General features: G+C 47.1%; 1 protein-coding gene across 3 annotated transcripts; it reads left to right on the top strand.

Moving 5' to 3' along the window:
* Nucleotides 1-2,482: 2,482 nt before the first annotated feature.
* On the top strand, nt 2,483-24,548 carry LOC140496507 (suppressor of cytokine signaling 1-like). Of its 3 annotated transcripts, none has more exons than XM_072596320.1 (3): nt 2,483-2,999; nt 8,856-8,961; nt 20,174-24,548. In XM_072596320.1, the coding sequence occupies exon 3, from the start codon at nt 20,222-20,224 to the stop codon at nt 20,909-20,911; it is 690 nt and encodes a 229-aa protein (XP_072452421.1). In that variant the 5' UTR covers nt 2,483-2,999; nt 8,856-8,961; nt 20,174-20,221; the 3' UTR covers nt 20,912-24,548. The 3 variants fall into 3 exon arrangements, with proteins under 3 accessions (XP_072452421.1, XP_072452422.1, XP_072452423.1); XM_072596321.1 differs by lacking the exon at nt 2,483-2,999 and adding an exon at nt 8,029-8,303; XM_072596322.1 differs by lacking the exon at nt 2,483-2,999 and having other exon boundaries at nt 8,029-8,961.
* Nucleotides 24,549-26,922: the final 2,374 nt, after the last annotated feature.

Here is a 26,922-nt window from a genome sequence, read left to right as displayed (position 1 = left end):
GTTACAGAGGAGGAAACTGAGGCTCGTGAAGGACTAGCAGCCCTCAGCCCTGAGAGAGGAGGGGGCTTTCATCTCACAGGTGAGAAAACTCGAGGCCCAGGGGACTTCTCCGCTGGGGCCGCCGGACGCCCCCCGCCCGCCGGGGCCGCTGGACATGCCAGCGCCTTGGGCTAGGGCAGCCAGGGAGCGCGGGGTTCTATCATAATTATGGGGGCGTCCACCCCTTCCCCTGCACCCCCAGCACGACCCTCCGAGCTGCGGCTGCGGGGGTCTCCTTGCAGCCAGGGCCGGCTCGTCCCCATTGCCCAGACTAGGACACTGAGACCCAGGAGGGTCACGGGTCCCAGCGCGCAGAAGGGGAGCCGGGTTTAACTGTCATTACGTAAGCACGAGAATATTCTTGATACACAATAACAACGCCACCTCCTGCTTTTCCGGGGCGGGCTCTAGAGCGCGGGCCCGGGAGGGGGCGGACGTACGCCTAGCGGCCGCGCGCCTACCCCACCCCCTGCCGCTCCAGGAGAGCGCGTGCGCGTGGAGAAGGGAGCGAAGTCGGAGGAGAGCGAGACAGCGCGTGCGCCGAGAGGGTGGGCGGTGGTGCTTGGGGCGGGGCGGGGCGAGGAGTGAGCTGGCTGAGGAGGCGGAGTCCCAGCGCCCGCTTGAAGTTAGCGGCGCTCACCGCGAACTGCTTGGCCTCGATTGGTCGGTGGGGATTAGGGGGAGGAGCTCCGGTCTTGCGCGTGCGCGCGGCTGAGCTCGACGCCAATTTCTCCGGCTAGCTCGGCATAAGCCAGCCCTGACTTTCTGTGGGCAAAGGATGGGGCTACCTGCAAAACGCTTCAGGAGGGAAAAGCGCTCTGGAAACGGCCAGTCTTGTTTTAAGAGAGAGGAAAAAGTCCTGACCCTGGAGGCAGAGGATCTGAGTTCAAATCCCGCCTCTGCTGCTCATTCCCGGTGAACCCCGGGCCTCCGTGAAATAAACGACTGGGTTTGTGCGGTCAGTCTGTCAATGCAGCACTTAATGAGCTCCCACTGTTTTCCAGGCACTCTAAGCGCTGGGTCCCTTTCAGCCTGATGATGCCCCGACCTTCCTGGACCTCAGTTTCCCCCTGTGTAACCTGAGGGGGCCCCTCCAGCGCTATAGCGCTCCCTTATGGGTTATCTCCCTCACTGGAACCAAGCACCTTGAACCCCCAAGCCTCAGCACTACTGTGCACACAGTAGGCACTTAATACGTGCTTCTCATTCATTCGTCCGAAGTCGCTTCTCTGGGGGGCCTCAGTTTCCCCATCTGTAGAATGAGAGTTGGCCTAGATGGTGTCTGCAGCTGGCCGGTCACCGACTCCTTGCCCTCTGGTCAGCGATGGCAGATGATGGGCAGCGTACCCTCTCCCTCCCAGGGCTGGTGGTCCCACTTTGCATCCTGGGCCATCTCCAGCCTTCCTGATCAATATGTGGTCACTGGACCCCGACGGCTCAGGAGGAGAAAGTGAGGCTGGTGACCTTGCACGGCCCTCCCCCATTCAAATCAAAGACAACTGCGAGCCATGTTGTCATCCTGATGTCAAGCTCCTCTTGGAGAACGAAGGGCAAACACAACGAACGCAGTCCTGGGTTGGTGGGAGGCTCTGAAGAGCTAATAGGCACAAAGAGCCCGTTAAAGGACCCTCCTCCCTCCACACCCAGGGAGGTGAGCTTAGGGATCAGGGAGCGAGGTGGGCTCCGCACGAGGAGCTGCGGCGTGGCTGGGGCAAGTGGCTGAACCTCTCCGGGCCTCAGTTTCCTCCTCTGTCAAGGGGGACTCTCCTGCTCGAGGTCTCAGGTCCTATTTTCCTTTCTCACCCGCCTCCATGCCTTGCTCAGGTACCTCATGCCCAGTCTACCCTCTCTCTGCCTCTTGGCATCGAGGGCTTCTAGTAAGGTTTGGCCGTCTGACCATCTGAACCCTCATCAGAGCAGGTGCCTGGCCGTCCTCACTGTAGCCCATTGGGAGAGGCGCCGAGAGGATCGCTGTCTACACTGGAAGGGCTCCGGGGGACTAGCGGCTAGAGGAGACCGCGGCGCTTTTCGCCGCCTTTCTGTCGGTGCTGCAGAATGCTCTGCGAGCTCGAAAAGGGGTGGGGAAGGTGGCTATGGGCACTGGCGAAGGCCAGTCCTTAGACCCGGGCAGTCACCCAGGTCCAGTTCTTACTCCTGTCGGGAGCTGTGATGCCCAGCAGACGGGCAAGCGCTCACCTACTGACCCGCGGGGGAGAGGCAGCGGGAAGGGGGATGGAGAGAGGGGTGACCAGGCGGGGAGATGAAAACAGGTGTTTGCGGAGGAAAGAAAAGAGCCGCCCGCAGTCAAGCGTCCTCCCCCTCCCCCTCCCCTTAAACCCCCTCTCCCCCTTCCTATTCCCCCCCTTGTCCTCGCTTTCACACCCCCCCCCCTTCTCTCACAGACTTCGGGGTTTCCGTTCTGTGAATCAGTCTCATCCTCGTCGGGGGCATCATCTTTATTTTTCTACATCCGACCCCCTGCAAGCCTTCCCAGCCACTCTCAAGTTCCTGGGGGCTCAGACTCCTTGTAGGGTCAAGATCCCAGGGGCTCCAGTCGGCTGACCTGGGCCAGGGAGCGGGGAGCCGTCAAGTAGCTGGGCGGTAGTCCGGGGAACGACGGGCAGACAAAGCAGGGACTGAACCTCCAAGCCCCATTCACTCTCCAGAAAGTCTACATCTGGATTTGATTCACCTGTTCGCAAGCTCCCTGGCCTAGGACACACACACACACAGACACACGGACACACACACACACACACACACACACACACACACTCACACACACCTTATAGCAAAACTCCAAACCGCCTTCTCCTCCCATGGGACGAGACTGCAGACTTCCGACCCTGCCGGGGACCAGCTGAGGGGCGAGGATTTCAGTCAAGTCAATCTTCAATCGAGATTGCTCAAGCTTCAGGGTTCCAGGACAGGCGAGGAGAACCAGGAGAATGTTGGTCCTCGTGAGTAGTGAGCATTTGGGTTTGGTGGGAGATGCGGGGTGGGGTGGCGAGGCGGGGAAAGGGGGAGAGGGGACGGCAGTGTGATCCACCGGGAAGGAGGAGTCCAGCCTTTGCTTGACACGGAGCCTCCACTTCTCAGCCCTAACAAACCTCCCTCAGACTCAGTTTTCTCCTCTCTAAAATGGTGCCACAGTACTCGAAGCCACTACCAGCCTTAAGAGATGGTTGTGAAAATGATGTTTTGTAAACTTAAAATGCCATGTAACAGTAAACCATTGCTTTCTGCAACTGATACAGTTTGAAATGAAAAAGAAAGAAGTTATATTCTGTGGGGAGAGGAAACTTGGATGTTCCCTTTGAGGATGATGTTCGAGCACCAGCTAAGACGCTGGCTGCCAGCTGGCCAGGAGTTTCCAGGTCTCTAGGATGCTGGTCCTCAAAGTGTTTAGTTCATAGAGCAACTTGGTGAGTCCTAAGGCCCTAAGGATCATCTATCCCCTCCACATTTCCTTTATTCCATGTAGAAAAAAAAACTCATGGCATTTTAATTTGGCAAATAACACCGATTATGGCTAAATATTCTTTTAAAAATATATTTCAGTAGAGATTTAACCCTGCAATTGAAAGTAGTCTATAAAATAGTTCCCCCACACACACACCCTTAGCTTGCATTTTAGAGCAGTTCATAAATTCATAAAGCAGCAAGGTGGAATGGGGAAGAGAAGTGTCCTTGGAGGTGGCTGAATGGGGCTCTCTCCTGACTTAGCCTGACTTGCAAGCTGTGTGACCGTGGTCAAGTTGTTTCCCTTCTCTGAGTGCTCTTCATGAGTAAAATGGAGTTGAAGAAGAGGACCCCCTAAGGCCCTTCTGGTTCTAAATTCTACTGACCACCTGAGACTCCTTGCTTAAAGCCCCTCCAGCTGACCAGGTCGGGGCTACAAGGATAGTTCATACTCTTGGGGGGCTTTTTCTGATCGCCCCAGAACCAATGGCTCTTCCCTTGGAAGTCGACAGAGGCTACGTCATTGTGTGTCTTTAAGGGGCACATATGCCAGGCAGACAGATGGGCATCCTGGCAAAGGGATTGAGACTGGATAGAAGGAGAGCCTGTGCTCACCACTGTGCCTGTAACTCATTCAACCTGAACTGTTCCTGCTACAAAGAAGAGAGTGCTTCTGTCATTTGTGAAAAGGGAGACTGGTTTCTCACCATCTCCTGCCATTCGGACATTGGGGCTTCTTAAAGAATCAGCTGAGCGTGCTGCCCTACTCTCCACCTGGACGCATGACTCTAGAAACTTTACCCTGGCTTTGGAAAAACTGTGTGGTAGCTTCCCTTTTGGGGGGGGGGGCACTCTGCTTTCTGTTTTCAAGCCCCTCTCGGTCCTCTTCAGTTCCAGAACCCAGAACCTAGGTCTAGTGACCTTCACACAGGAAGAACAGTCGTCTTTGTCTCCTAAATGCAATCTGAATTAACTCACTGTCCTCATAACCCTGGGGTCAGAGGGGGCAGCTCTCACTGGTTTGGGGAAAGCAAGTTTTATCCAAGCTGATGTACCCCCAATAATAACGAAAATAGACTGGCCATCGTTTAAAATTCTGCTTCCCAGAATCCTTTGCAGGCTAGCCAATATCTTCAGTGTGAAACAAATCTTGAATTTCCTCTGTTAGAATTTGGCTGGGATAATGAGCTGAGCATCATTAGCCTTCTGGAAAGAGCTGTGGGCTTTGTTGAAAGGATGCAGTGGGTCAGAAACTTGGGTTTGTTTCACTCTCCCCCTTCCCACCCCCAATCATTCCCTTGTCAGTTCAGCATGACTTGATGGCTCAACACTTACTCATAAGAAAACCCACCACCTCCACTATCCACAGACTTGCTTCCTTCAGCTCTTTTCCTTTTCCTTTGGGTTTATCTGATGTAGAGGGTTGTGTGGCATCTCCAGGTCCGAGAGTCTCGTCTTTCACTGCGCTCCCCTGGGCTAAGTTCCAGAATTCTGGAAATGAGAAAGTCAAAAGACAAGGAAGGTATTTAAGCTAGTTAATGTGGTGGGCCTATTACTGCAGGTTCTCAGGAAAGTCTAGGATTCTGGGGTTGTCAGTTCCCTTAGAATTCATCTGGCCCAACCACCTGGCCACTGGATGGATCCCTTTTGCAGAAACTTCTGCTTGAACACTTCCAGTGACAGGAAACTCACTTCTTACAAGGTAACCCTCCTTATTTTGGGACCTTACTTGTTTTTTTTTGTTTTTGTTTTTGTTTTTTGAATTTCATTCTGTAAGTCACATAAGTAACATTTCTAATGCACTTTCGTATTCTGAAGTTGTACCAGACAGGAATTTTTTTTCTTTGAAAAAGTCAATTTATTTATGATTGTAGTAAGAAAAAGTCCAAAGCAGGCAACGAGAGAAAATACCCCCTTTAAAGCCATTTTTACAGTTGTGGCTGCCAATTACTTCAAGAAAGCTGAGCCCTGATCGTTTCAAAACTGAAAATGCTGAAACATAGGTGAGCCTCTACTAAGTGCCTCCAAGTCCGGAGGGTGACCTGTGGGGGCAGGAATTCTCTGTTTTTCTTTGCTTTGGCTGTGCATTGAGTCTGCCCTTAATGATTTCCTTCAAGCCTCTGTGAAGATATGAGACAGTTTCCTGTGTCTGCTCCCTACCACCATCACAGCTGCTTAGGCTGCTGTCCTGGGAATATGGGGTGGGCCACATGATGACAATTCTCTCGTGGAAGCCAGGAACCCAAGTTAGATTGTTTCTGCCATCGATGGCTATTTTCAATTTGTAAGCATGAAATCCTTGTCCAGAACTGGCCTAGAAATCCAGTGCCAGGAAGGTGGAAAGATAATGCTCAGATCTGAGAAAATTAAGCTTGAATTGAGAATCAATTGCCCAGGGTTTCTTCAGCATGCTGGAGACTCTGCCTGGCTGAATGCCTGGTGAACTGGTTCAATCCCAAATAGAAACCTTTGCACTAGACAGGGAGGGAGGGTGCCTAGATTCTGTCTCTGTCTGTCACTGCTTTACTCTGTAACTTGCACCAAGTGCCAATCCCAATGCCTATTTCCTCTTCATCTTTAAAATAAGAGGACTGGACCCTAGCAGAGGTTCATCACCTTCTGAGTGTGTGAGGGTCCCTCTTGGCAATCTGGTGAAAACTATGGACTCCTCAGAGTAATGTTTTCAAATGCATAAAATAAAGTACATAGGGAACCAAGAAAAAAGTCTTAGTGCACTTTCCAGCTAGTAAATCTTTATTATTACTAAATATTACTTAATATACAAGTTTTCAGAGTATGGAATGCACTAAGACTTTTGAGACACCCTGTATTGAATAAAAGATGGGATTTTTGTCCCACTCAAGTTCACTGACTGGACTCTATCCCCAGACCGCGGGACACCAGAAGTAGGTATTTCTCAGTACTCTTTCATGGATAATTTTGGTAACATAAAAGTCCCTCGGTGCCATAATCTCACACATAGAAATCCCAGAGATGGGAGCTGTGTTTTCTTCTAATCAGACTAGTGATTTAATTGATATAAGGAAGTGACAGTGATATAATTCTCTCCACTGATGCAAATTGACACCTCCTTTGCACCATAGCCTTTTTTTAGAGAGGGGCCTGGGACAATGAGAAGTAGCCACTCGCCCAAGGTCACCCAAACAGGATAGGTCAGAGGCTGGGACTTGAGTCCAGATCATCCCAGGAGCCAGACCAACTCTAACTACTGGGCAACACTGCCTCTCCCAAAGGTAGCAGTGATAGAGCTTAGATTTCAGAAGCAGACAAGTTCCTATTATAAACCACTTGGTTTCCAGGATTTTTCTGGGGGGTGCGGTGGGGTGCTATGATGCCCAGGCAGGCATCACTGTGTAAGCAGAAATATTATTAAATAGCACAAAGATTTACAAATATTATCTCATTGGCTATTTAATTTTGAAATCTTGACATTGTAGAGTTTTTATTTAAATAATGCATAAAGAAATGGAGAGGAATGAAAATAGATGAAAATCTTATTGGGTGTTTTGCAGATACAGGAGTATTAGAAAGAGCATTGTGTGGGAGAGGAAGTCAAGATGTGGGTCTTTGGTCTGACCTTGGGTGACTTGTTGAATTTCTCTTGCCTCAAATTTCCTCATCTATTAAATGAGGGAAGGGGATGATAGAGGACTTGAGGCCCCATCAAGCACTGAAATTCCAAACTGTTTCTGAAGCACCTTAGCCATGAGAGCCCTGAGAAGGTTTGCCAAAACACCTTTGCCCTGCCACCCAGGGCAAATGTGCTCATTTCAAAATAGCCTTTAATGACTCCGGGCCAGCAGCTTCCTGCAGGGATGAGTTGTGAGCATCACTTTCAGGGTACTTGCTATCATATGAGGGAACGTTCTGGATGAAGAGAGGTATCTGGTGAATTGCTTTGTGGATGATGATGGCCGCTCCATCGACCGCCAACCTAGCTCATGCCCCTCAGTCTGAGAAATCCCATGCCCACCATTTGCTCTGGTACTTTTCTCTTTGTTCTCATTAAAATGTGAGCTCAGAAATACTTACAAATGATTTCTTATCCAGATGCCAAATTGCAGGGTTTTAACAGGCCTTGAAGGCAAAGGTCATACAGCTGTGTCTGTTTATCTACTTCTGGAGACACCCATACTTGTATGAAGATGGATTGGCTGTTGTTTGAATGGAGGGCAGGGACTGTCTGCCCATGTGTGCCCACTCTGGGCTTGTCCTGGCACACAGTAGGTGCTTGTTGTTTTAATTTAGTCGGTGTGTTTTTCCCAAGCTTTTTTCAGGTCAGCTAGTTTTTGCACTTGAAATTTAGACAGGACAATTAGACAGACCTCACTAGACTATGTCTTAGATTATAAAATGTATGTGTGTCTAGGTAGATATACATCTCACCTTGGGAGACTTGAATAATTATTCTCCAACAGGTTCATTAATTAATTTTGCTCTCCTGTTAAGATGCCTAGAGCCAAAAGCAGGAAGAAAAAAGTCAGGGATCTCTGTTCCCAGGCGAGAGGGCTTGATTTGTTTGCATTTTCCTTTCTTTTGGTGGAAAGATGAAAATGTCTCCGTGTACTTCACAGGAAGTGAGTGCTTGATAGAGCTGAGCAGGCTGGCTGCATGTTTCCAAGAACTGGTCTCAAGATATTTTGGTAACACACATTCTCTCTCACCTCCCCCTTTCACTCGTCCCTGGTGCTACGCTTTCTTCCTCTCTCACGGACACATACGCAAATACCAGTCAATACAAACAGAAGCAGATGAGGCCTGCTTGCTTCTTCTTCAGCAGGGTAAGGGAAGCAGGTGCTCACATCCAAATACCCTCTTCTCAGTCCAGGATGGGAGGTCTGTGGCTCTGGGCAAGGTAGGGCAATGCTAGGGGCATTGGCAGCCGCCGATCCCCAAGTCAGAATGGCTCGTGCACCAACTGATCTCGCTAAGTGGAAGGAGCACCATCTCTTTCTAAGTCTCAGGCAGCTCATTTCGAAATCACTCTCCTTCCCCGGGGACCAGAGACTAAAGTCAGAAGGGCTTTGCCTACACTTCCTTTCCTCCCTTGCCCCCTTGGCAAAGGAAGGGTATTTGTATGGGTGTGAGGCTGTCCTAGTAACAAGTCCTCCTTGGGCTGCCCCATTCCAGGCCCTTGGGGAGATGCAGAAAGGAGCTGAGGCCAGGGTCTTAACAGATTAATCTTCTCTCCAAAAGAGACAGACAGCATCCTCTGGCTGGTGTGCTATGGATCAATGAATTCATCTTGAGCCTTGGAATTTCTAATTGGAAAGGGCTTTCAGAAATCATTTTCTACACCTGAATGAATCTCTTCTCTTGTCTTTAACCTGCAGGAATGAAGTCTGATAGGATGGAGATGGAGGATACTCAAGCTCCTCAGGAAGGAAAGGCCAGCCAGGTCTGAAACTAGGCTTTCATCGGTGGAGGCTTTGCCTGAAGGTAATTCACATTGGGAGGATGTCCTCTGGGACCGTCTCTGCTTGGGAGGGGAGAAGCAGCATGATAGCTGGAGAGGAGACTTGGGCTTGTGGTCCCTCTTCTGAGGGAGGGGGGATTGCCTCTGGCCTTTTTCTCTTAGGAGGAGACAATCTGAAGTCACGGCAAAATTTCCATGGTCTTGGTTACTTGCCTGTAGGCCCTGAAGGCTGCCTAGTAGAGAGTAGCTGAAACGACATAACCTTGATTTACCCGTTTCTAAGGCTATATTTTTATTTGTTTGGGTTTTAATGGTTTCTGTTCACACAGCGAAGACTGTGTAGCTGGGTGGTGTGTACAGTGCTGGCCCTGGAGCTCAAATCTGACCTCAGACCTTTATTAATCATTTGACCCCTGGCAAGTTATTTCACCTGTCTGCCTCAGATTCTGTAAAATGGGTATAATGTGAGGACCAAATGAGATGATTATAAAGGACTTGGCAAACCTTAAGACTCTGTATGAATGCCAGCTATTATTATAATCATATACAAAACTTATTTGGCAACAGGTAGGGAGAATGAGTGTGCAGACAGGTCAAGATGTTCCCTATGTAACATTCTTTCCCCTTGGCCTTCTTTAATGGACTCATCATAGCTTCTGGACTGGTGTCTTTTCAGCCTTATTAGATGGAAGGGTCCATGAGGTCTTGTCACCACTTTGTATCACCCCCCGGCCCAGACAGATGCTTCATGCACACAGTAGGTGCTTCCTGCATTCTTTTGGCATTATGTAATATTTCACATGTAAGTCATTGCATAAAAATGCTGCTGAGTACTTGATGTATGCACAGTCTTCTGAGGATTTACCGGGATTAAAGAGAAGTCAGACTGGGGGAGGGGTGGGGGACTTGCTTGAGGCTTCATATTAAGAACAGAAGCTTGTGGTTCTATGTAATGAGAAGAGGATGCTGGGACAGGAGTCAGGAGACCTGGATCTGAGGCCCAGCTTGAAAGGCTGACTTGTGCTTAGACAAATCACTGACCTCTCTAAATCTGACTTCCTACTCTATAAGATGGACACAGTAATAATGCCAGTGTGTGTCAGAGACTAGCTGGGAGGCTATCTTCACCCCACTAGGACACACTGCCTCTCAAGCTCAGTTTAAGAAGTATGTATTTACTGAATTATTGGTCTGTTCCTACCACTGTCCTAGGCACATTGGGGGAGACAGAAAAGCATAGGACAAAATAGTGGTGGTACATTGGTATCTACAGGGAGAGTCAGAAGTGATTCCCCCACTTCTAGGACCCATAGAGCACTGGCAGTCAGGAAACCCTGAGTTCAAATCCAGTCTCAGATACTTACTAGTTGGCTAACCCTGGGCAAGTCACCTAACCACTGCTGGCCTCGTTTCCTCATTTGTAAAATGGGGATGATAACAGCACCTACCTCTTACAGTTGTTCTGAGAATCCAATGAGATAACACTTGTCAAAAGCACTTAGCAACCTTAAAGCTGTCTATACATGCCAGCTATTGTTAGGACAGATTCAACATCAAACACGTCTGCTCATCTTCCTCTTTCCCATTAATGCCTGGTGAGATGCTGCGAGGCATTTCTGGGCTTTCAGACAAAGGCAACATGTGATGAAAAGCCAAGGAGAAGGGTCTGTTGGACTGGGGAGTTCTAGCTGCTTGTAGGGCTGTGGAGCAGGCTTAAAACTTCCTTTTCTGTTGATGTGTTTGGGAATCACACGATACTCCAAGGTGGATACAAACACCCATCTCCTGGATGCCTGGGAATGTCAGGGACTTGTTCTTAACTGTGGAGATGGGGCTGGATGCTCTCCAAGGTCTTTTCCAGGAAATCCTAGGATCCTGGGATCTATGGCTTCTGGTGACTCTGGTCAAGGATCATGGGAGCCTTTCATTTTTACCGTATCACTTTTCTGGAGAATCACGACTTTATTCTGGAGTTGACTGCACTGGGCCTGTTTGTGGTGGGTCCTTTGTGGGTCTGGATGGAGAAGAAGAAGTCTCACTAGGGCTTACAATCATATTGGAAGAGGGAATTTCTCTCCCCATCTTATGATATGGTTGGACCAGAGGAGTTCTGAGGTTGTTTCCAGTTCTAAGATTATCTCATTGTTCGGAGGCCACTTCGTTTCTCAACCTGCTCACATCACCATTATCCCTGTCTGACAGTTTTGTTTTTAGTGGTAGTAGCATGAAAGCAAAAGCGAGCAGGTTTCTGTAGCTTGCCCCTGCCTCCCTCTCTCGCCAGCCGTGGCTGGGCTTCCCCATACTCTAGGGTTGAGGCACACATTAGCAGAGGGGGTGGGAAAGAAAGCTGGTACTTCCCCAGGGTTTCCTCTCCAGTGGCTGTACAGAGGGTTTCAGATTCCAGAGAATGTCAAACTCTCCCCTTTCATGCATAAGAAATTGAGAACCAAATCACTTGGGTGAAATGCATATTAAGAAGACCGTCACCATTATCAGGACGTTGATGCATGTATTGTACTATCTGCGGTTCCAAGTGGCACTTGAGTTTATACCGTGATCATCCAAATTATCATCCAAATCCAAAGGATCATCCAAAGCCTTACTAAACTAAAATATAACTGAAAGAGCACTGGACTTGGAGTCAGAAATCCTGGGTTCAAATCCTGGCCATGACACTTATTAACCAGAGTCAATTCTATCATCACTATTATTATTAATTATCATTATCATCCTTTGTATTTGGGGCAGGGCCCTGAAGCCAGAGGACTTTGGTTTGAATGCTGGCTCTGGCACTTACTCCCCATGTTTCTTTGGATGAGTCTCTTCTAAACCTTGTCTGTGAAATGAGGGATCTCCCTTCTGAGGTCCCAGCCCTATATCTAGGGTTCTAAGTATTTCCACCCCCTTGCCTTAGTTTCTTCACCTGTGGACCAGATGGCTTGAGATCTCCCCCCACTCTTTATCCTATGACTCTGGAACATTAAGCCAGAGTTTTACTGAAGTCAAGAACCCAGAATGTCCATGAGTTCTCTCTCTGCATAAGGTTGACATCTCTCCTCCCCTTTCCTCTCATCATTTCACCATCAGAGGAGCTGGTGATTTATTTGAAATCCTGGAAGGGGAGCCATTGAGACCACAGGTAGAATCTAAAATATTAAACATCTGGGGGAGAAAATGGAGTCCAGAGGAACAGATGTGATACGTAAGAAGGCAGGAGTTTGAAAATTCATGATTTTGTGGATGGGGTGATTGGGCAGACTGGTTGGCAGCAGGTGGTCTGCTGGGCATCTGAGGTGGAGCAGCCATGGTTTTCCCCATGCCAGTTTTGTGTAATGCCAGCTCATTGAGAACATTCTTTATTACCAATTCTGCAGACTGATTTCATTTGATCAAATTTCATAATGTTTTCTAAGATAATCGTTTATGTTAAGTTTGTCTAATGATTAGGAGCTTAGTGCGTAGACAGAGTTGTTGATTTGGAGTTAAGAGACCTGAGTTCAAATCCCAGCTCTGACACTGGTAAGCTCCACAATGCTGGGCAAATTGTCTCAGTTCTCAACCTGAGTTTCCCCATCTATTAAACAAGGGGCATACATGATAGTTGACCCTCCTGCCATATAGAATTGCTATGGATAAAGCTGTTTGTAAAGGACCTACATAAATGTGAGATGTTATCTGTAATCATCATGTTTCTGCGTTCCTTGTGTCTCTTTCGAGAGTCCTCTGATTCAGGGCACCCCCACTTTCTGCATCAATTTCACTGGATCCTCAGGTACTCGCCTCAGCTTTTTGTCATCCTTTCATATATCCTCTTAGTTTCTCCCTTCTCCCACGAAAAGGAAGACACATTTCCAGATCTACTAGTCATGGAGTTTCATATAGTATTCTGGGCGGTGGGGAATCTGAGGCCTTGAGGCCATATGTGACCCTTTAGGTCCTCAAGCGAAGCCCTTTGACTGAATAAGACCACACTTGAGGACCTAGAGGGCCACTTGTGGCCTTGAGGCCACAGATTCTACACCCCCATAAGACTGTTCAGTCATTGGCACCATTAACTCTGCTGCTCTTACACAAAGTGCCTAGGCTTTTCAGGGAGTTTTCAGTGGTGTTTTGTCCTGAGTTGCTTGGGGAAATAATATTATCCTAAGCCCTAGGCTTTAAGAGTTGATTGGCCCAGTGCTCAGGCCCTGAACATTCCAGGTGTTCTGTGTGTGGCTGTCAGCTTGGGGCTGGTACCAAACTGGGCAGTGTTGGAGCTGCACCTTGTTCTCAGCCTGTTCTGACTTTTGTATGAGCTTGGGGGCTATGGTTCCTTTCCCTGTCCCCTGGTTCACCAAATGTTTACATAGTCCTTGTGGTCTTCGGCACACAATTGATTAGGAGTCTAGAGCAAGAAGCACTCCCTGGGTGGTGACTGCTTCCAGTCTGGTTAAGAGAGAGACAGATTGAGAGGCAAGCATGATGCTGTTAGACCAGGTGGGGTCCAGCTCCTCTCCACATTAAACACAGGTCTCCCCTGGTTGTTTCACACTCAGCAGCCCCCAGAGCTTGGAACGGGTTGTATTCCTAGTATGTGTGCCATCATGTGTGTGTGTATGTGTATGTATGTATGGGTGTGTTAAAAACCTGCTAATCATCTCAGCAGGCAGGATTCCATGTCGTCAGTGATAATAGGCAATGATTCTGCTCCATGATGCCAAATGAATGAGGCCCAGAAAAGGGCTCTTAATTAACCCTCTGAGCATCTCTGCCCCTTGCCTCGGTACTTCTGGGCAGACTTCTCTTCTACCGGCTCAGTCCAGGTCCGGCGTGAGCTTATCTCTGAGAATCGGAGGGTAGATAGTGTTGGTCAAGTGCTGAACCCACAGAACTCCCAGCATTTCAAGACTCAAACCTTAGAAATCACCTGGTCCTACTCCCTCATTTTACACCTGTGGAAATAGAGGCTCACAAAGACTTCTCCAGGGTCACAGCTCATCAATGTCCAAGGCAGGATTTGAATCCAAGTCTTCCCAACTCCAAGTCTGACTGTACTCACTACACCAAGCTAGAGGGAGGGAGACCTGAGCCGAGTAGCTTTTAGGATAGCCACCACACCCGAATCATCCGAGTTCACTGAGTAAGTGGCAAGTGTATTACCCTACACTGAAAGGCATTTTGATTATTGAGATTAGGAAGCTAGACACATCCTGAGCCAGGTGCATAGCTCCATTCCAATGCCAGGAAGATGCCACTTTTCAAAAATTGTTCTAATAAGCCCTTTATGACTCAGAAAGACAAATGTAAGAAACTTGGTATCTAAGAACTGGGTGTCCCACCCCATCAGCAGCATTCTATTGTAAACATCTATAGAGAAATGGGTTTATATTATATTATATCAGTGTCTCTATAAAGTCTTAAACACATTTCTACGCTTCTCTTTGATAAGAGTAATTAACATCTCATATGAACTAGAAAATTCTAAATTGTCAGCAGCCTTTCTTTCAGAGGCTGCAAAGGGGTGCAGTAGAAGGGGAGCTGGGCCTAGAGTCAGGAGGACCTGAATTCAGATCTAATCTCAGACATTTACCCTGGCAAGGTTACCCTGGCAAGTCACTTAACTGCTGTTTGCCACAGTTTCCTATCTGCTCTTGTGGAATGATAGTAATAGCACCTATCTCACAAGATGGTTGAGGTAACATATAACATAACATAACATAATATAATAATGTTATATTATATTTATAACATATCATATTATATTTATAACATAAATACAATATAATACCTTCAAGTATTCTATCAATGCTATTATTATTAATATATTATTATTATTAATATTACCATAGTGTAAAGTACTATGAGGTTATTGAAAAAGTCAGCATAGGTCCTAGCAGTGCCGAAGTGCCCCTTGGGGAGAGCCAGTCTCAAAGGCCCTGATGCTCTTGGTTCAGATACACCAGTCATTGGCCCAGTCCACCTAAATTTGTCCCTGTGGACAGTAGGTATTCATTATCCTTGAAGACAGCTAGAGAACATCCACTTCTGAGCGGAGAAATGCTCACACACCATTTCAGCTGGATCCATACTTGGCAAAGAGCTGTTGCCAGTAGCAGGTAGAAGAAATGACTTTAAAATTCACAAAAGAGGGCATTCCCTTATTTCCTTTTCCAGTGTTTTTTTTGTAATTTTTGCATAGACATTTTCAATAACCAAATCCTGATTAGCAGGTGAAAAAGGGATCCAAGACATCCCCAAAGTGGATGGGAAGAGTCATAGCTTTTGCTAAAGTTACCAAATGTCTCTGGCCTCGGGTCCGCCTGTAACCTTTGGGAAGCTTCATTGGCAAATGTGGAAGTTAAAAGTGAATCTTGATTATAAGCTAGCACTACCACAGTTTGTTTAGAATTCTTTTTTCATGGCCAGTGGTTTCCACTAGAAAGTCCTGTCCTTGAACCAAAGCAGGGCTTCTTCCCCTTCCTAGTGGCAGAGACCCCTCAAGCGGTCTGATGAAGCCCAGAGACCCCTTCTAACAATGATGGTTCTGAATAATTGAAGGAAATACTGTATCCCAGGTAGGGGTTAATGAAAATAAAGATGTGGTTTCTTTTCCCATCCAAGTTCACAGAGCCCAGACAGCTCCTGAACCCCTTGAAGTTTAAGAGTTTCTGAACTAAATCTTACACATATAAAACTGACCTACTCAGTAAGTTACTGGGGGGTAGGGTGGCATTTGGGAGAGCAGGAAGAGAAAGGGAGAGGAGAATGCCTGTTTTATAGACAACTGTGGTAGGTAAAGTAGTCCAGGTTTGCTGCAGGGACCTAGAACCAAGGCTGCTTCTCCCCACAGACTAACAACGTGTGGACTTCCCATTGAGGTCTTCCTGATTCCCACTATGAACATCAGTGGGATGCTGCTTCTGGTGTGCTCTAGAAGAGTAAGAATGGGGAGGGGAGGGCAGGCAGGTCCCAAAGGCCCCCACAGGGTGCAGGCGACAAGTCCGCCCATAAGTGTCTCGCTCCGGAGGTGTTCTACTGGACCTTGGTAAGGTCTTAGTGTGTTTGAATCGAGATGGCTTGGGAAGCCTGGGGCTGGCCTTGGCTTCCCCACCCTACTTCTCCACTTCTTCACCTCCATGCAGTGTTGATCTGCTATGGCCTTCCCTCAGCACCCACTTCCTTGCTTCAGTGGTCTATCATCTCACTCACCTGGATATTCCTTTAGCTGATACAGATTGCGCTCCCTCTATAACAAGGTAGATCATGGGTTCTTAGGCTTTTGGGGGGGTCATGGATCCCTTGGGCAGGCTGGTGAAGCTCATGGACCCCTTCTCAGAATAATGGTTTTAAATGTATAAAGTAAAATGCAAAAAGAAAACCAATTATATTGAAATATGGTCATCAAAATATTTTTTTTTAAAGTTCATGAGCCCCAGATATATGATCTTTACGATTTGTTTCTGAAGAAACATTTACACCCTGGTGATGAGCCTGTCCAAATCTGGCTAGGCTGGGGCTCTGGTATCAGGTCTACTGTTCATCACTGGACAATCCAGAAAATTGTCTCAGCTTGATAAGACTTCCTAGAGATTGTTGTCCATTGGCACAGTCTTCAAGAGCCCAGGGTCATCATGCCCATGTTCCAAGGAGGCATCAGAATGTGAGCATGTGCTATCAACTCCCCATTGTCACCAAAAGAACACTGAAATGAACTCAAAGACAGAATCAGAGGGCAGAACAACACCAAAAGCCAGGGTGGGGGAGGTGTTGGAAGAGAGGGTAAACCAGGCAATAGCTCTACCAACCACCCAAGTTCCAAAACAACCCTACATTGGGTTGGACCTATCATTCTGATTTTGAGGGCTGACTAGGAATGACTTCCAAGAGAGATTGGGAGGAAATGAAAAGATAAGAATGGGGAAAAAGGGGAGATGGGCAGCTGCCTGGGCCTGCTGGTGGGGAAATGTGGGTGGGAGGGATGGGAAAGGGAGGAGAACAATCATATGTCTTTGCTTGAGCAGAGGCTGATCTGTGGATCGGTCACAGCCTCTCCTCAGGAATCTGTGATGTCAGGTGGGTTTTTTTCTCAAAATTCCAGCTCATTTCATGTGTTGGAAGAGACGGAGAACAGAATGACACAGTCCAAGAATGTGAGCACACTGCATTTGGAAGAGTGGGGGGTTAGTTTTCCCTTATAAGTGAAATCTTGCCTAGGGAAGACTGAACACCAGAGCACTCCATGCCATAGAAGGTTATCCAGGGCAAGGGTGTTTGATCCCCATGGGCTGCTGGTCTATCTGCTGTGGACTGGGAAGAGATTTCAGTGGGTCCATGAACTTCCTTATTTTCACTAACCTCTCACTGAGATTTAGCATTTTCTTCGGTTATTTGAGATTATGATTTTGAGTAATCCCTGGGCTTTACTAGGTTTACCAGGGTCTGTGGCACAAAGCTGGGTTTAAAAGCTTCAGACCTAGGCTAAAGTAAATCAATTTAGTGCTATCAATTCATTTTATGGCTTGTGTACAAGTCACAATGAACCAAACACTTTCCTTGGTTTCTCCACCTGTAAAATGGGGCAATAGTACTTTTAAGCCATTGAATTTCACAGTGGAGCCTTAAGGGTCTTCCACTTCAGCCATCTCATTTTGAAAATGAGAAAGCTAAGAATTCCGAGGACTGACCTCAAGATAAAGCTGGGACAACAGCCTACACTACAGCCAAGGTCACCCAGCTGTCTCCTGTCTATCTCTTTCTCTTCCATGGCCTCCCACACCCTATAATGAGAACCTAGGCACCTTTCTGGGCATCTTGGGAGTAACAGAGTAGCTCTTGGACCATCTGTCTGTTAGCACATGAACATCCATTGTCCAATGAACTAACAAGTGTGTTCCAAAGGAACAAACCAGTTTCTTTGCTCCAGAGTAAGAGAATCCATGTCACATCTTTCTTGACAACAGCTGGAGAAAAATCCCCCCAATGAAGGGCCTCTGTTTTCTCTCCTTTATGTTACCACTTTCTTCCTCTGAAATTAGAAAAGGTGACTCCATGGTAATTCCTGGTCCAAAAGGACTTCATGCCTGAGCGCAAAGGGCCTAGGCAAAAACTGGCGAAGTGCCGCCATATTATGGCCATGTTTTGTTGGCCATGAACCTCTTTGTCATTCAGTGACTGATAAAATTATTTTGAGTCATGGGGAAAACTCTTACTTCAGAGTACCCCCGAATTACTGAAGTAGCCCAACTTATAGAGATGGCAAAAAGTCATTGCCATAATTAAAATATGTAAATGTTTATAAATTTTGTCTATTGGTGGGATTTTTCTTGAGTCAATATCAAAGGGAGCTTTTTTTGGCCCAGAGGCCAATGGAACTTCCGAAGGAAAGGCATACTTAGAATGACCCCACAGGAAGAGTTATGACATAGTGTTAGAGAGTGGGGAAAGGGACAGGCTGTATGACTGTCAGAGCCATTCCTGTTAATATCACACGGACATAATTGTTTTCAGATAGCATGCTTCGGTTCTCCTGGGTCACTGGACCCAGACTAGAAGGGTCCTAGACCTGGCATCTGAAAGAATTTATAGCTTTCATTTGTCAAATGAGCAAAGAAAACCAAATTGTTTTCAAGAAGTATAATTGTATAACGGTGGGGATGGGGGAGCTACTAAGAAATAGAAATGCCTACCTATTCGCTGCCTTGATTTTATTTTATTTTAATTAGAAGTGGTTTGGTTTTTTTTTTTTTTCCCTAACGCCAGCCTTGGTGGGTTTCACTAATGTAGCGCCTAGGGAAACCTAGGTTTTTGTGTCTTTCTGGGGAATATATACATTGCTTTAAAAACAATTTGTTGGAAGCTTTCCCCTCCAATTCACCATTAAATTCCAGAGGCTGTCAGTCACTGTGAGTGCCGCTTTGAGGCTCCTGAGCCGGTGATTTTGTTAGAAGGGCTTTGTGCATTAGCTTGACATGTAATTGAAGACTGTGGTGGCGGCAGCGAATGAGGTCCTGGGTACAATCTCATCCTGAACTACTGAGGAATAAAAACGGGTGGGCAGTATTTGTAGCCAGTTTACCCTGGTAGGGCACTTGATTCTGTATGCTATTAAAAATACTGTATTTTTGCTGATTTTTCACTAATTCAGCCTGGTATATAAGTAGCTCTAATTAGTGTGGCTTCATCACTGGGTCATCTGTGTATTGCACATGAGAATATTATGGGGGGAGCAGAGCCTTCTTCACTTGAAATTTTGATGGGCTGTTTTTCACGAGCTCGGTACTTCATGGCTCCAAGGATCCATGATTAATTTCCTCAGGGTGGCCACACCCTCCACCAAGAAACATTGGAACCCTTCCATGCCTTAGGAGAAGGCCATCGTGAGTTTGTGGGATGGGAGTGGTGGTCAGTGAGTCAGTCAATAAGCATTCATTAAGCATTCATTTTGTGTCAGGCATGCTGGAGATACAAAGAAAGACAAAAACCTGGTCAATCCCATCCTTCAGGAATCTCACGTACTGGGTTCAACTTTCTGGTGACAGACAAGTCTATGGTCTCATTGAGTATGGGTGACTGAGGAGAAGGGGAAGCCCCTTAACAGCTGCACTCGTCCATGTGTCCCCGTAAGTAAAATATAAGGGGTGACTGTGGAAGGAAGAGACTGGCCACTTCTTTTAGAATAAACTTGGTAGAGCTCTTTAGGCAAGGGGCATAAAAGAGGTGAACACCAACCACCCCCCATGACAGAGGAAGACTCCCTTCATGAATACAGGCTTTTGGGAGGACAGGGAAGAGAAGGGAACAGAATAAAAAGACAGATGACTGCGATCTGCATCAGCGGAGGGAAGGTTCACACCGAGGTCCTCATTGATCCAGCTCGTTATGGAGTAACTCAACTGGGCAGCTCTTTGAGTCTTCTGGTGATGTTTCCATGGCTGACTGTATTTCTTAGCTTTTGCTGCTTCCAGAGTCATTTTATGAATCACCCCATAAAGCTGGCATCATTACAATACACTTCGCCTTCCCTTGTTGTGTCTGGCATCAGCATCATTGAAGGGGATGAAAGTCATTTGGACCTCAGTTTGGTGGACATGGGTATTTCGTTAAGTAGCAGTTCCATTACTCATGGATCCCTCGAGTTTCCGCTTTGGGGGCTGTTTCTGTGTGCTTGCCTCAGTCCGTGCCCCCTCCCGCCCCTGGGAGCCTGGCACACGTTGGGTGTCCCTCCTGAGCCGAGTCTCTCCTTCATGTCTTCCCCAGGTCTGACTTAAGGAAGCTAAGGATGCGTCATTGTTGGACTCATGGGCCATGTGGGAGACGTCCGGAGGGGGGGCCAGTGGAGCAGATCTTCGAGGACCCGAGAGACCCTCTCCCCCTGCCCCACAGCGGCAGCCCGCGCCTTCCTTCATCCCATCTCCATCTCGATCCAACCCGCCCACTCACTATCGGGCCTTTCGGAACCACGAATGGGGTGTGGTAGAGCGCTCTCTCCGCATTCTGCAAGCCACTGACTTCTACTGGGGGCCTCTGTCGGTGGGCGAGGCCCACGCCCGGCTGGAGACGGAGCCCGTGGGCACCTACCTGCTGCGGGACAGCGCCCAGGGGGACTGCCTGTTCAGCGTGAGCGTCAAGGTGCCGCTCGGCCCAGTCAGCCTGCGCATCGCCTTCCAGAAGGGCCGCTTCTGGCTCAAACATCTGTTTTCCGACTGTGTCGTGAGGTTGCTCGAGATGGCTGTGGAGGCATCTCAGAGCAGTGCCCTTTATTGTACAGAGGGCTGCCCCTTGGTCTTCTCCAGCCCGCTAAGAAGGAGCCAGAGCTTGTCCCCGGGACAGGACTCCTGCCAACGAAGCCTGGACGCTTTGGGGGTAGCTGCTCCCAGGACAGAGCCCTGGGCAAAGGCTTCGGAGGAGGACACCACGGGCCTCTCCCAGCCTTGGCAGGAGCGGGACCAGCTGCCCCCCAGGATTCACCCTTCTCCCCACCACCAACCAAAGTAGGCTTCTGAGCCAACTTGTGGAGGGAGTCTGCTGCTGCCTTCAGGACCCCACCCTGTACACATGTACTAGGTTCTCTGAGAAGACAGACTGTTTCAGAGGCAGGGGTAGGGGGAAACTCTTGAATAAACCATTCCAAGGCTCCACTCGCCTCCCCTCCATGGGGCTGGGTGGGGGCTGTTGTCCCATCCTTCCTCATCAACCAATCCCCTTTCATCCTCCAAGCTTTCCAGGAGAGGATGAGTCACATATTAAAGCCAGGCTTAGTTTATTCAAGCATAGTCTTCTATTACAGTGGAGGCAGCAGACACGAAATGGGGACCCATCCTTGGGGGTGGTTCTCTCCCCCATTAAAGGCAGCCTCCTATGTACCTCCTTCCTCCTATGGAGACATTTTTCTCCAGCCCAGTAGCAAGCCCAGGTTATGGCCAGATCCCAAGTAGTGGGGCATAGGCTGAGACTGTTGTATTCCTAATGATCCTGTGGGGTGGGTACTGCAGCCTCTCAGGGTGAGAGGAATTTTCATCCCTATATTGAATATGAAACAGGCCAGGCAAATTAAACAACCCTCACAGAGATCCATGCCTCGCTGGTGGCCTGGGGCCTAGGTCACAGAGTTCCTGAACAATCATCCAGGATTTTTTCAATAACCTTGTGCGGCCGCCATGTTGCTTTTTCTGGCCTCAGACTCTTGTTTTTGTCCATAGAGGGGTAAGAGCAGAAAGTTCAGCAGGGTGTAAGCTATGGGAGGATGAGTGGGGGTCAGGCTGAATGACCTCCCCATCAGGAATTCCTGCTTAGGTAGGCACTGGCCCAGTTAGCCTCTGGGGTCCCTTCCAACAAGGAGATTTCTGATGGTGTGGCGCCAGCCAGCCAACCTGGACAAGTGGGAGAAGCTCACAAAAGAGAAAGGTCTGGCTAAAAAGCAAAAAATGAGAGGGTCTCTGTGGATTTCTGTAAGTGAAATGAATAGGTGTATCTCACTCAAAGTGAAAATCTGATAAGACCTTAGCCCAAAATGGTCAAGGTGTCCCATTGCATCCTGGGCCATCTCTAGTCATTCTGATGAATATCAGAATGGACCTGGATGGCTCTGGAGGAGAAAGTGATGCTGGTGACCTTGCACAACCCTTCCTCACTCAAATCCAAGTCCACTGCAAATCATGCCATCATCTTGGTGTCATGGCCCTCTTTGAAAATGAAGGACAAACACGATACAACAAGTGGAAGGTACCAAACAGGTCCACTGCAAAGAAACCCCAGACTTGTAGAACCCTCAAGCCAAAGGATCAGGGATGCTATCTAGTTCAATGCCCTCATGTTACAGACCAAGGGGAAGAGACCAGCAAGTGAAGTGACTTCTCCAGGGTCACACACCTGGTTAGGTGTAGAATCCCAGGCCTCTGGTTCCCAGCTCATGGGCCTTTCAGCTAGACAGGACCATTCTCCTTTTATTGAATCTTTTGATATTTTTTAACACTTCCTTTTCCATTCTGTGTCCTAAAAATGTATTTTAAATGGAGGGTCACTGGGGGAAAAAGAGTTCATATTATGGTACCTCATTTGTCCATGCATGACCATGATTCCCCATAGACATGAGAGATCAGAGGCCGTGTTATCCCTTGTCAGGAATGTCTTGGAAACTTAACACAACACCTGGTTAATAGTAGGCACTTAGTAACTGTTGATTGATAGGGAAAAAGTTAATGTTTCAAGCAGGGAAAAAGTGTAATTAGGTGACCTATGAGGACCTGTCCTACTTACTAGAGGACATATACACTCACCAGTCACTTTATATTTCTTGGGACATTTTGACTTTTGAGATCTGAAAACCGTCACAGATTTGCCCAGAGTCTCTCTCTCTGATCAAAGTTAAAACAAGATCTGACCTGTTCCCTGCCATTACAGAGTTGTTAGGCAATTGTACCCTGAAAATGGGGATTTTGGGCTATTGCTTGCAAAAATGTGCCAGCTGTATATTGGTCATGACTCAGGGTGCCTGCAGATTTGGGGTTTTCCCCTCACAGTGATGAGTGAATATATTTTGTATTATAATTTGACAGAAAGGGCCTCCTCAAGTGTTAAAGTCCTGAGAGATGAAAAAACCAAGGCTCAGAGTGGTCTGTGGTCACTTAACTCTGTAGAGAACCAGGCATCCGTAGGAAGCTGGTTTGCAGAGCTCCTGAATAACACAAAGAAAGTCGGAAAAACCTTAAGATCGACCAAGAGACAGTCAGATAAGGAAAGACTCAACGTTTCTGGTCTTGGGCAACTTCTTAGGATTTCAAATAATTGTTTCTTGCTGTGTCTTCTTTTGTTCTTGGAAGTGGAGAGAGTTCTAGGAAAGGAGTTAGGAAAACCCCAGTTTGAATCTAGTCTCAGACACCAGCTGTATAACTTGGGCAAGTCGCTTAACCTTTGTTTGTCTCAGTTTCCTCAAATGTAAAATGAGAATAATAACAGCCCTTACCTTTCAGGGTTATTGTAAGGATTAAATAAGGTCATATTTGTAAAGCACTTAGTACAGTGCCTGAAATATAGTAGGCATTTAATTCGTGCGTGTTCTCTTCCTGTCATTTTGGCACCACTTTACCTATTAGCTATGGTGGGGAGAGTCATTTCACTTTCAGATTCCTCAGCTCTCCAACCTCCCTTCCTCAAAAACTCTCCATTCTTTATGCTTTTATCCTCTAATGGTGGAGGAAGAATCTGCTGCTAATAGACCAGTCCTGAACCCGGAAGATGCTGTGGCTGTCATTACCTTCTGGAAGATGACTTCCCAGGTTGCCCCATCTGAATGCCTACAACTAACAGCTGTCATTCACCAATGTCATTGGGTCCACATCCTAGACTAATTTTTTAAAGTTTAAAATTATTTAAATCTATGTAATTAGCTATCATTTTATACCAGATTCAGTACCTTAATTCTTAAAGGAGAAAATGAAATCATATACTCAGACTTCTTGACCTTTGGGGCTAAGGTCAATTATAAAGCTCATTAATGACAACTCTGGATGGAACTGTCTTGATGTTTATAGCACCTTAAAAGCCCTTTCTTTATAGTATGAATTAACAGCATAATAAAATTACAAACAGGTTGTTGAATATTTTTTGCTAGTGGGTATTTCATCTCTGGAGAGCCACAGGACCTCAGAAGTTCTTATAAGGAAAGGATTCTTCACCTTGCTTGTGTCCTAGAATCAACTAATGGGAATACTGCAGCCTTTTGGGAAGCTATGCCACACATGCATCAGAGAAACTGCCAGACTGGGGGCTGAAGAAGGGTGACACCTGGTGGACAATGAAGATATTATACTCCTTTGCTGGATAATTGATACAGTGACACACTACCTTCCTGTAGGCTTTAGCTGCTTCCTGAGCTGCTTTAGACTGATATTATTTCAGTGCCCTAGGTATCTCATGGTGTACACACAAAGCAGCATGTGTATAACATTTTGTATTTCTTTCATATCATAAAAATTCATACTTGTCACTAATTAAGATTGTCATTTTCTCCATTTCAAATTATTTAAAAAATATTGTTAAATCATTTGCATTCTGGACATGAGACTATAGCTTATGATTCCCCATTCCAACTGGTTCATAAATCATTAATTACAATAAAAATCAAACTATTCAATTGAATTCAACAAGGGTTTATTATATACCTACTATGTTTCAGGCACTATGCTGGTTGCTGGAGCTACAAAAACAAAGACAAAACAGTCTCTGCTCATAAGGAGATAACATTCTGAAGTAGAGGTAAAGGTAGAGGGGGAGAAACAGCATATAGACACAACAGAAATTCCAAATAAATATGAAGTCATTTCTAAGTGGTTGGGATGGGAAGGAGGTGACTGGAACTGAGCCTTGAAAGGAGTTTGGGTTTCTAATAAGTGGAAGTGAGGAGCAGTCAGGGACTCAAATAGCCTGTGCAAAGGATGGCCTGTTGTGCACAGGAACAGTGAGTGGGTTTAGCTGAAACATGGAGTTCGTGATGGGAAGTAATGTGTAATTACCCTGGAAAGGCGGGCTGGAGCCAGTCTAGGAGGAGCTGATTTAGCAGTCAAGTTCACAGAGTGTTATTTACAACCTGTCAACACATCGATTGTGCTGAGCCATTTTTTTTTTTTTTGGCACCGGTTCAGGGGAAAAAAGAACATCTAAACGGTCCCTCCTCTGAAGCAGTTAATAATCATAGAGTATCAGAGTGGGGTGAGGTGGCAGGATTATGCTCCTGGGGTCTGCTGAGTCCCTGCACACTTAACATTAACCTAGGCGCTCAAAGCATGGAAGGAGATGAGAAGCAATTCCAGGGGAGAAAGAGATTTACTCTGCCAGACCCAGCTGTCCAAGCTCACACTCTCTGTCTCTGTCTCTGTCTGTCTGTCTCTCTGTCTGTCTGTCTCTGTCTTTTTTTGGCTTTCTCTGTCTCTGACTCTTGCTTTGTTTGTCTCTGTCTCTTCCCTCTGCCTTTCTCTTTGTATTTCTGTCTCTCTCTCTGTCTCTGATTCATTGCCTTTGCTCTCTGTCTCTGACTCTGTATGTGTCTGTCTGTCTATCTCTGAATCTGTCTGTCTCTCTACTTGAGCACTGAAGAAACTTGGTGCAATCTAGGAGGAGAGATGGGCTTAAGCAGTAGAATGAGGTTTGGTGGGGGAACTACAGAGGCATTGTTTGATTTTCTTTCTTCAATTTATCAATCAACATTTATTAAGCACCTACTAAGCACTGGGGATACAAAAAGAGGCAAAAGACAGTCCCTGCCCTCAAGGAGCCTATAATCTAATGGGAGAGACAAGAAGCAAATAAATATGTACAGATAAGATAATATGTACAGAGATAGGAAGTACAGGAAGAATTCAAAGAAGGCACTAGAATTAAGGGATTGGGAAAGGCTCCTTGCAGAAAGTGGGATTTTATCTGGGACTTAAAGGAGCCAAGGAAGCTTGGTGGAGACCAGGAGAGAAGGCGTTCTAGGCATGGGAGAAGACCAGAGAAAATACCCAGAAGCAACAGAGGGAGGGTCTTGTTCATGGACCAGCTGTGAGGCCAGGGCCCTGGAGTGGAGAGTTCACGTTGGGGTATAATAAGGGGTAAGAAGACTGAGAGGGAGGAGGGGGCTATGCTAGGAAGGGCTTTGAATACTGAACATTTGATCCTGGAGGGGATAGGGAACGACTGGAGTTTATTAAGTACTGGGTACCATGACTGGACCTGTGCTTTATGTGGTTTTTAGTGACTGAATGGAACATGGACTGGAATTGGGAGAGACCTGAGGCAGCCAGAGTCCCAGAAGTTATGGTCATGGTCCAGATGTGAGGTGATAAGGGTCTGCACCAGGGTAGGGGCAGGGTCAGAGGGGAGAAGGGAAGGTTTTGGAGAGACAGGTGTTGGAAATAGATTGGACATGGGAGCTGAGAGATAAGGAGGAGTCCGGGATGAGACATTAATAGGGAAGGTAGGAGGGGGGACATGTTGGGTTGGAAATGTCACCTGGACCTCCAATTCAAGGTGTCTGAAAGGCAGTTGGAGATGAGAGACTAGAGATGAGCAGAGAGTTCAGGGCAAGCTAAGTAGATTTGAGAATAATCAGAATAGAGATACTAATTAAATCCATGGGAGGTGATGAGATCACCAAGGGAAGACATCGAGAGGAAGAAAAGAGGGTCCGGGATAGAGACTTGAGAAACACTCTTAGGGGCATTATCTGGAGGAGGATCCAGCAAAGAAGACAGAGAAGGAGCCAAGGAGACAGTGAGTCCCAGGCGTGGAGGTCGGTCATTTCAAAGGCCCAGGGATGGTGTGTTGGGGGCTATCAGGAAGACAACTACAGAGTAGGGGGAAGACAGGACTGGTTGGGAAGACTGAGGAGGTATCTCAGGACCTTGCCTGAGCTACTTGGGACAGAGGATTGGTCAACATGCAACTTACTTCAGGAGCCTGGAAATTCTGGTTTAGGGGAGGGATCACTTTCTTCATCACTTAACAAATCATAGTTCTGCCCTAAATTA

Source organism: Notamacropus eugenii, chromosome 3 (genome assembly GCF_028372415.1).
Source record: "Notamacropus eugenii isolate mMacEug1 chromosome 3, mMacEug1.pri_v2, whole genome shotgun sequence".
NCBI lineage: Eukaryota > Metazoa > Chordata > Mammalia > Diprotodontia > Macropodidae > Notamacropus > Notamacropus eugenii.
The sequence above is the reverse complement of the archived record's forward strand: the minus strand, read 5'-3'. Positions and strand labels throughout refer to the sequence as shown.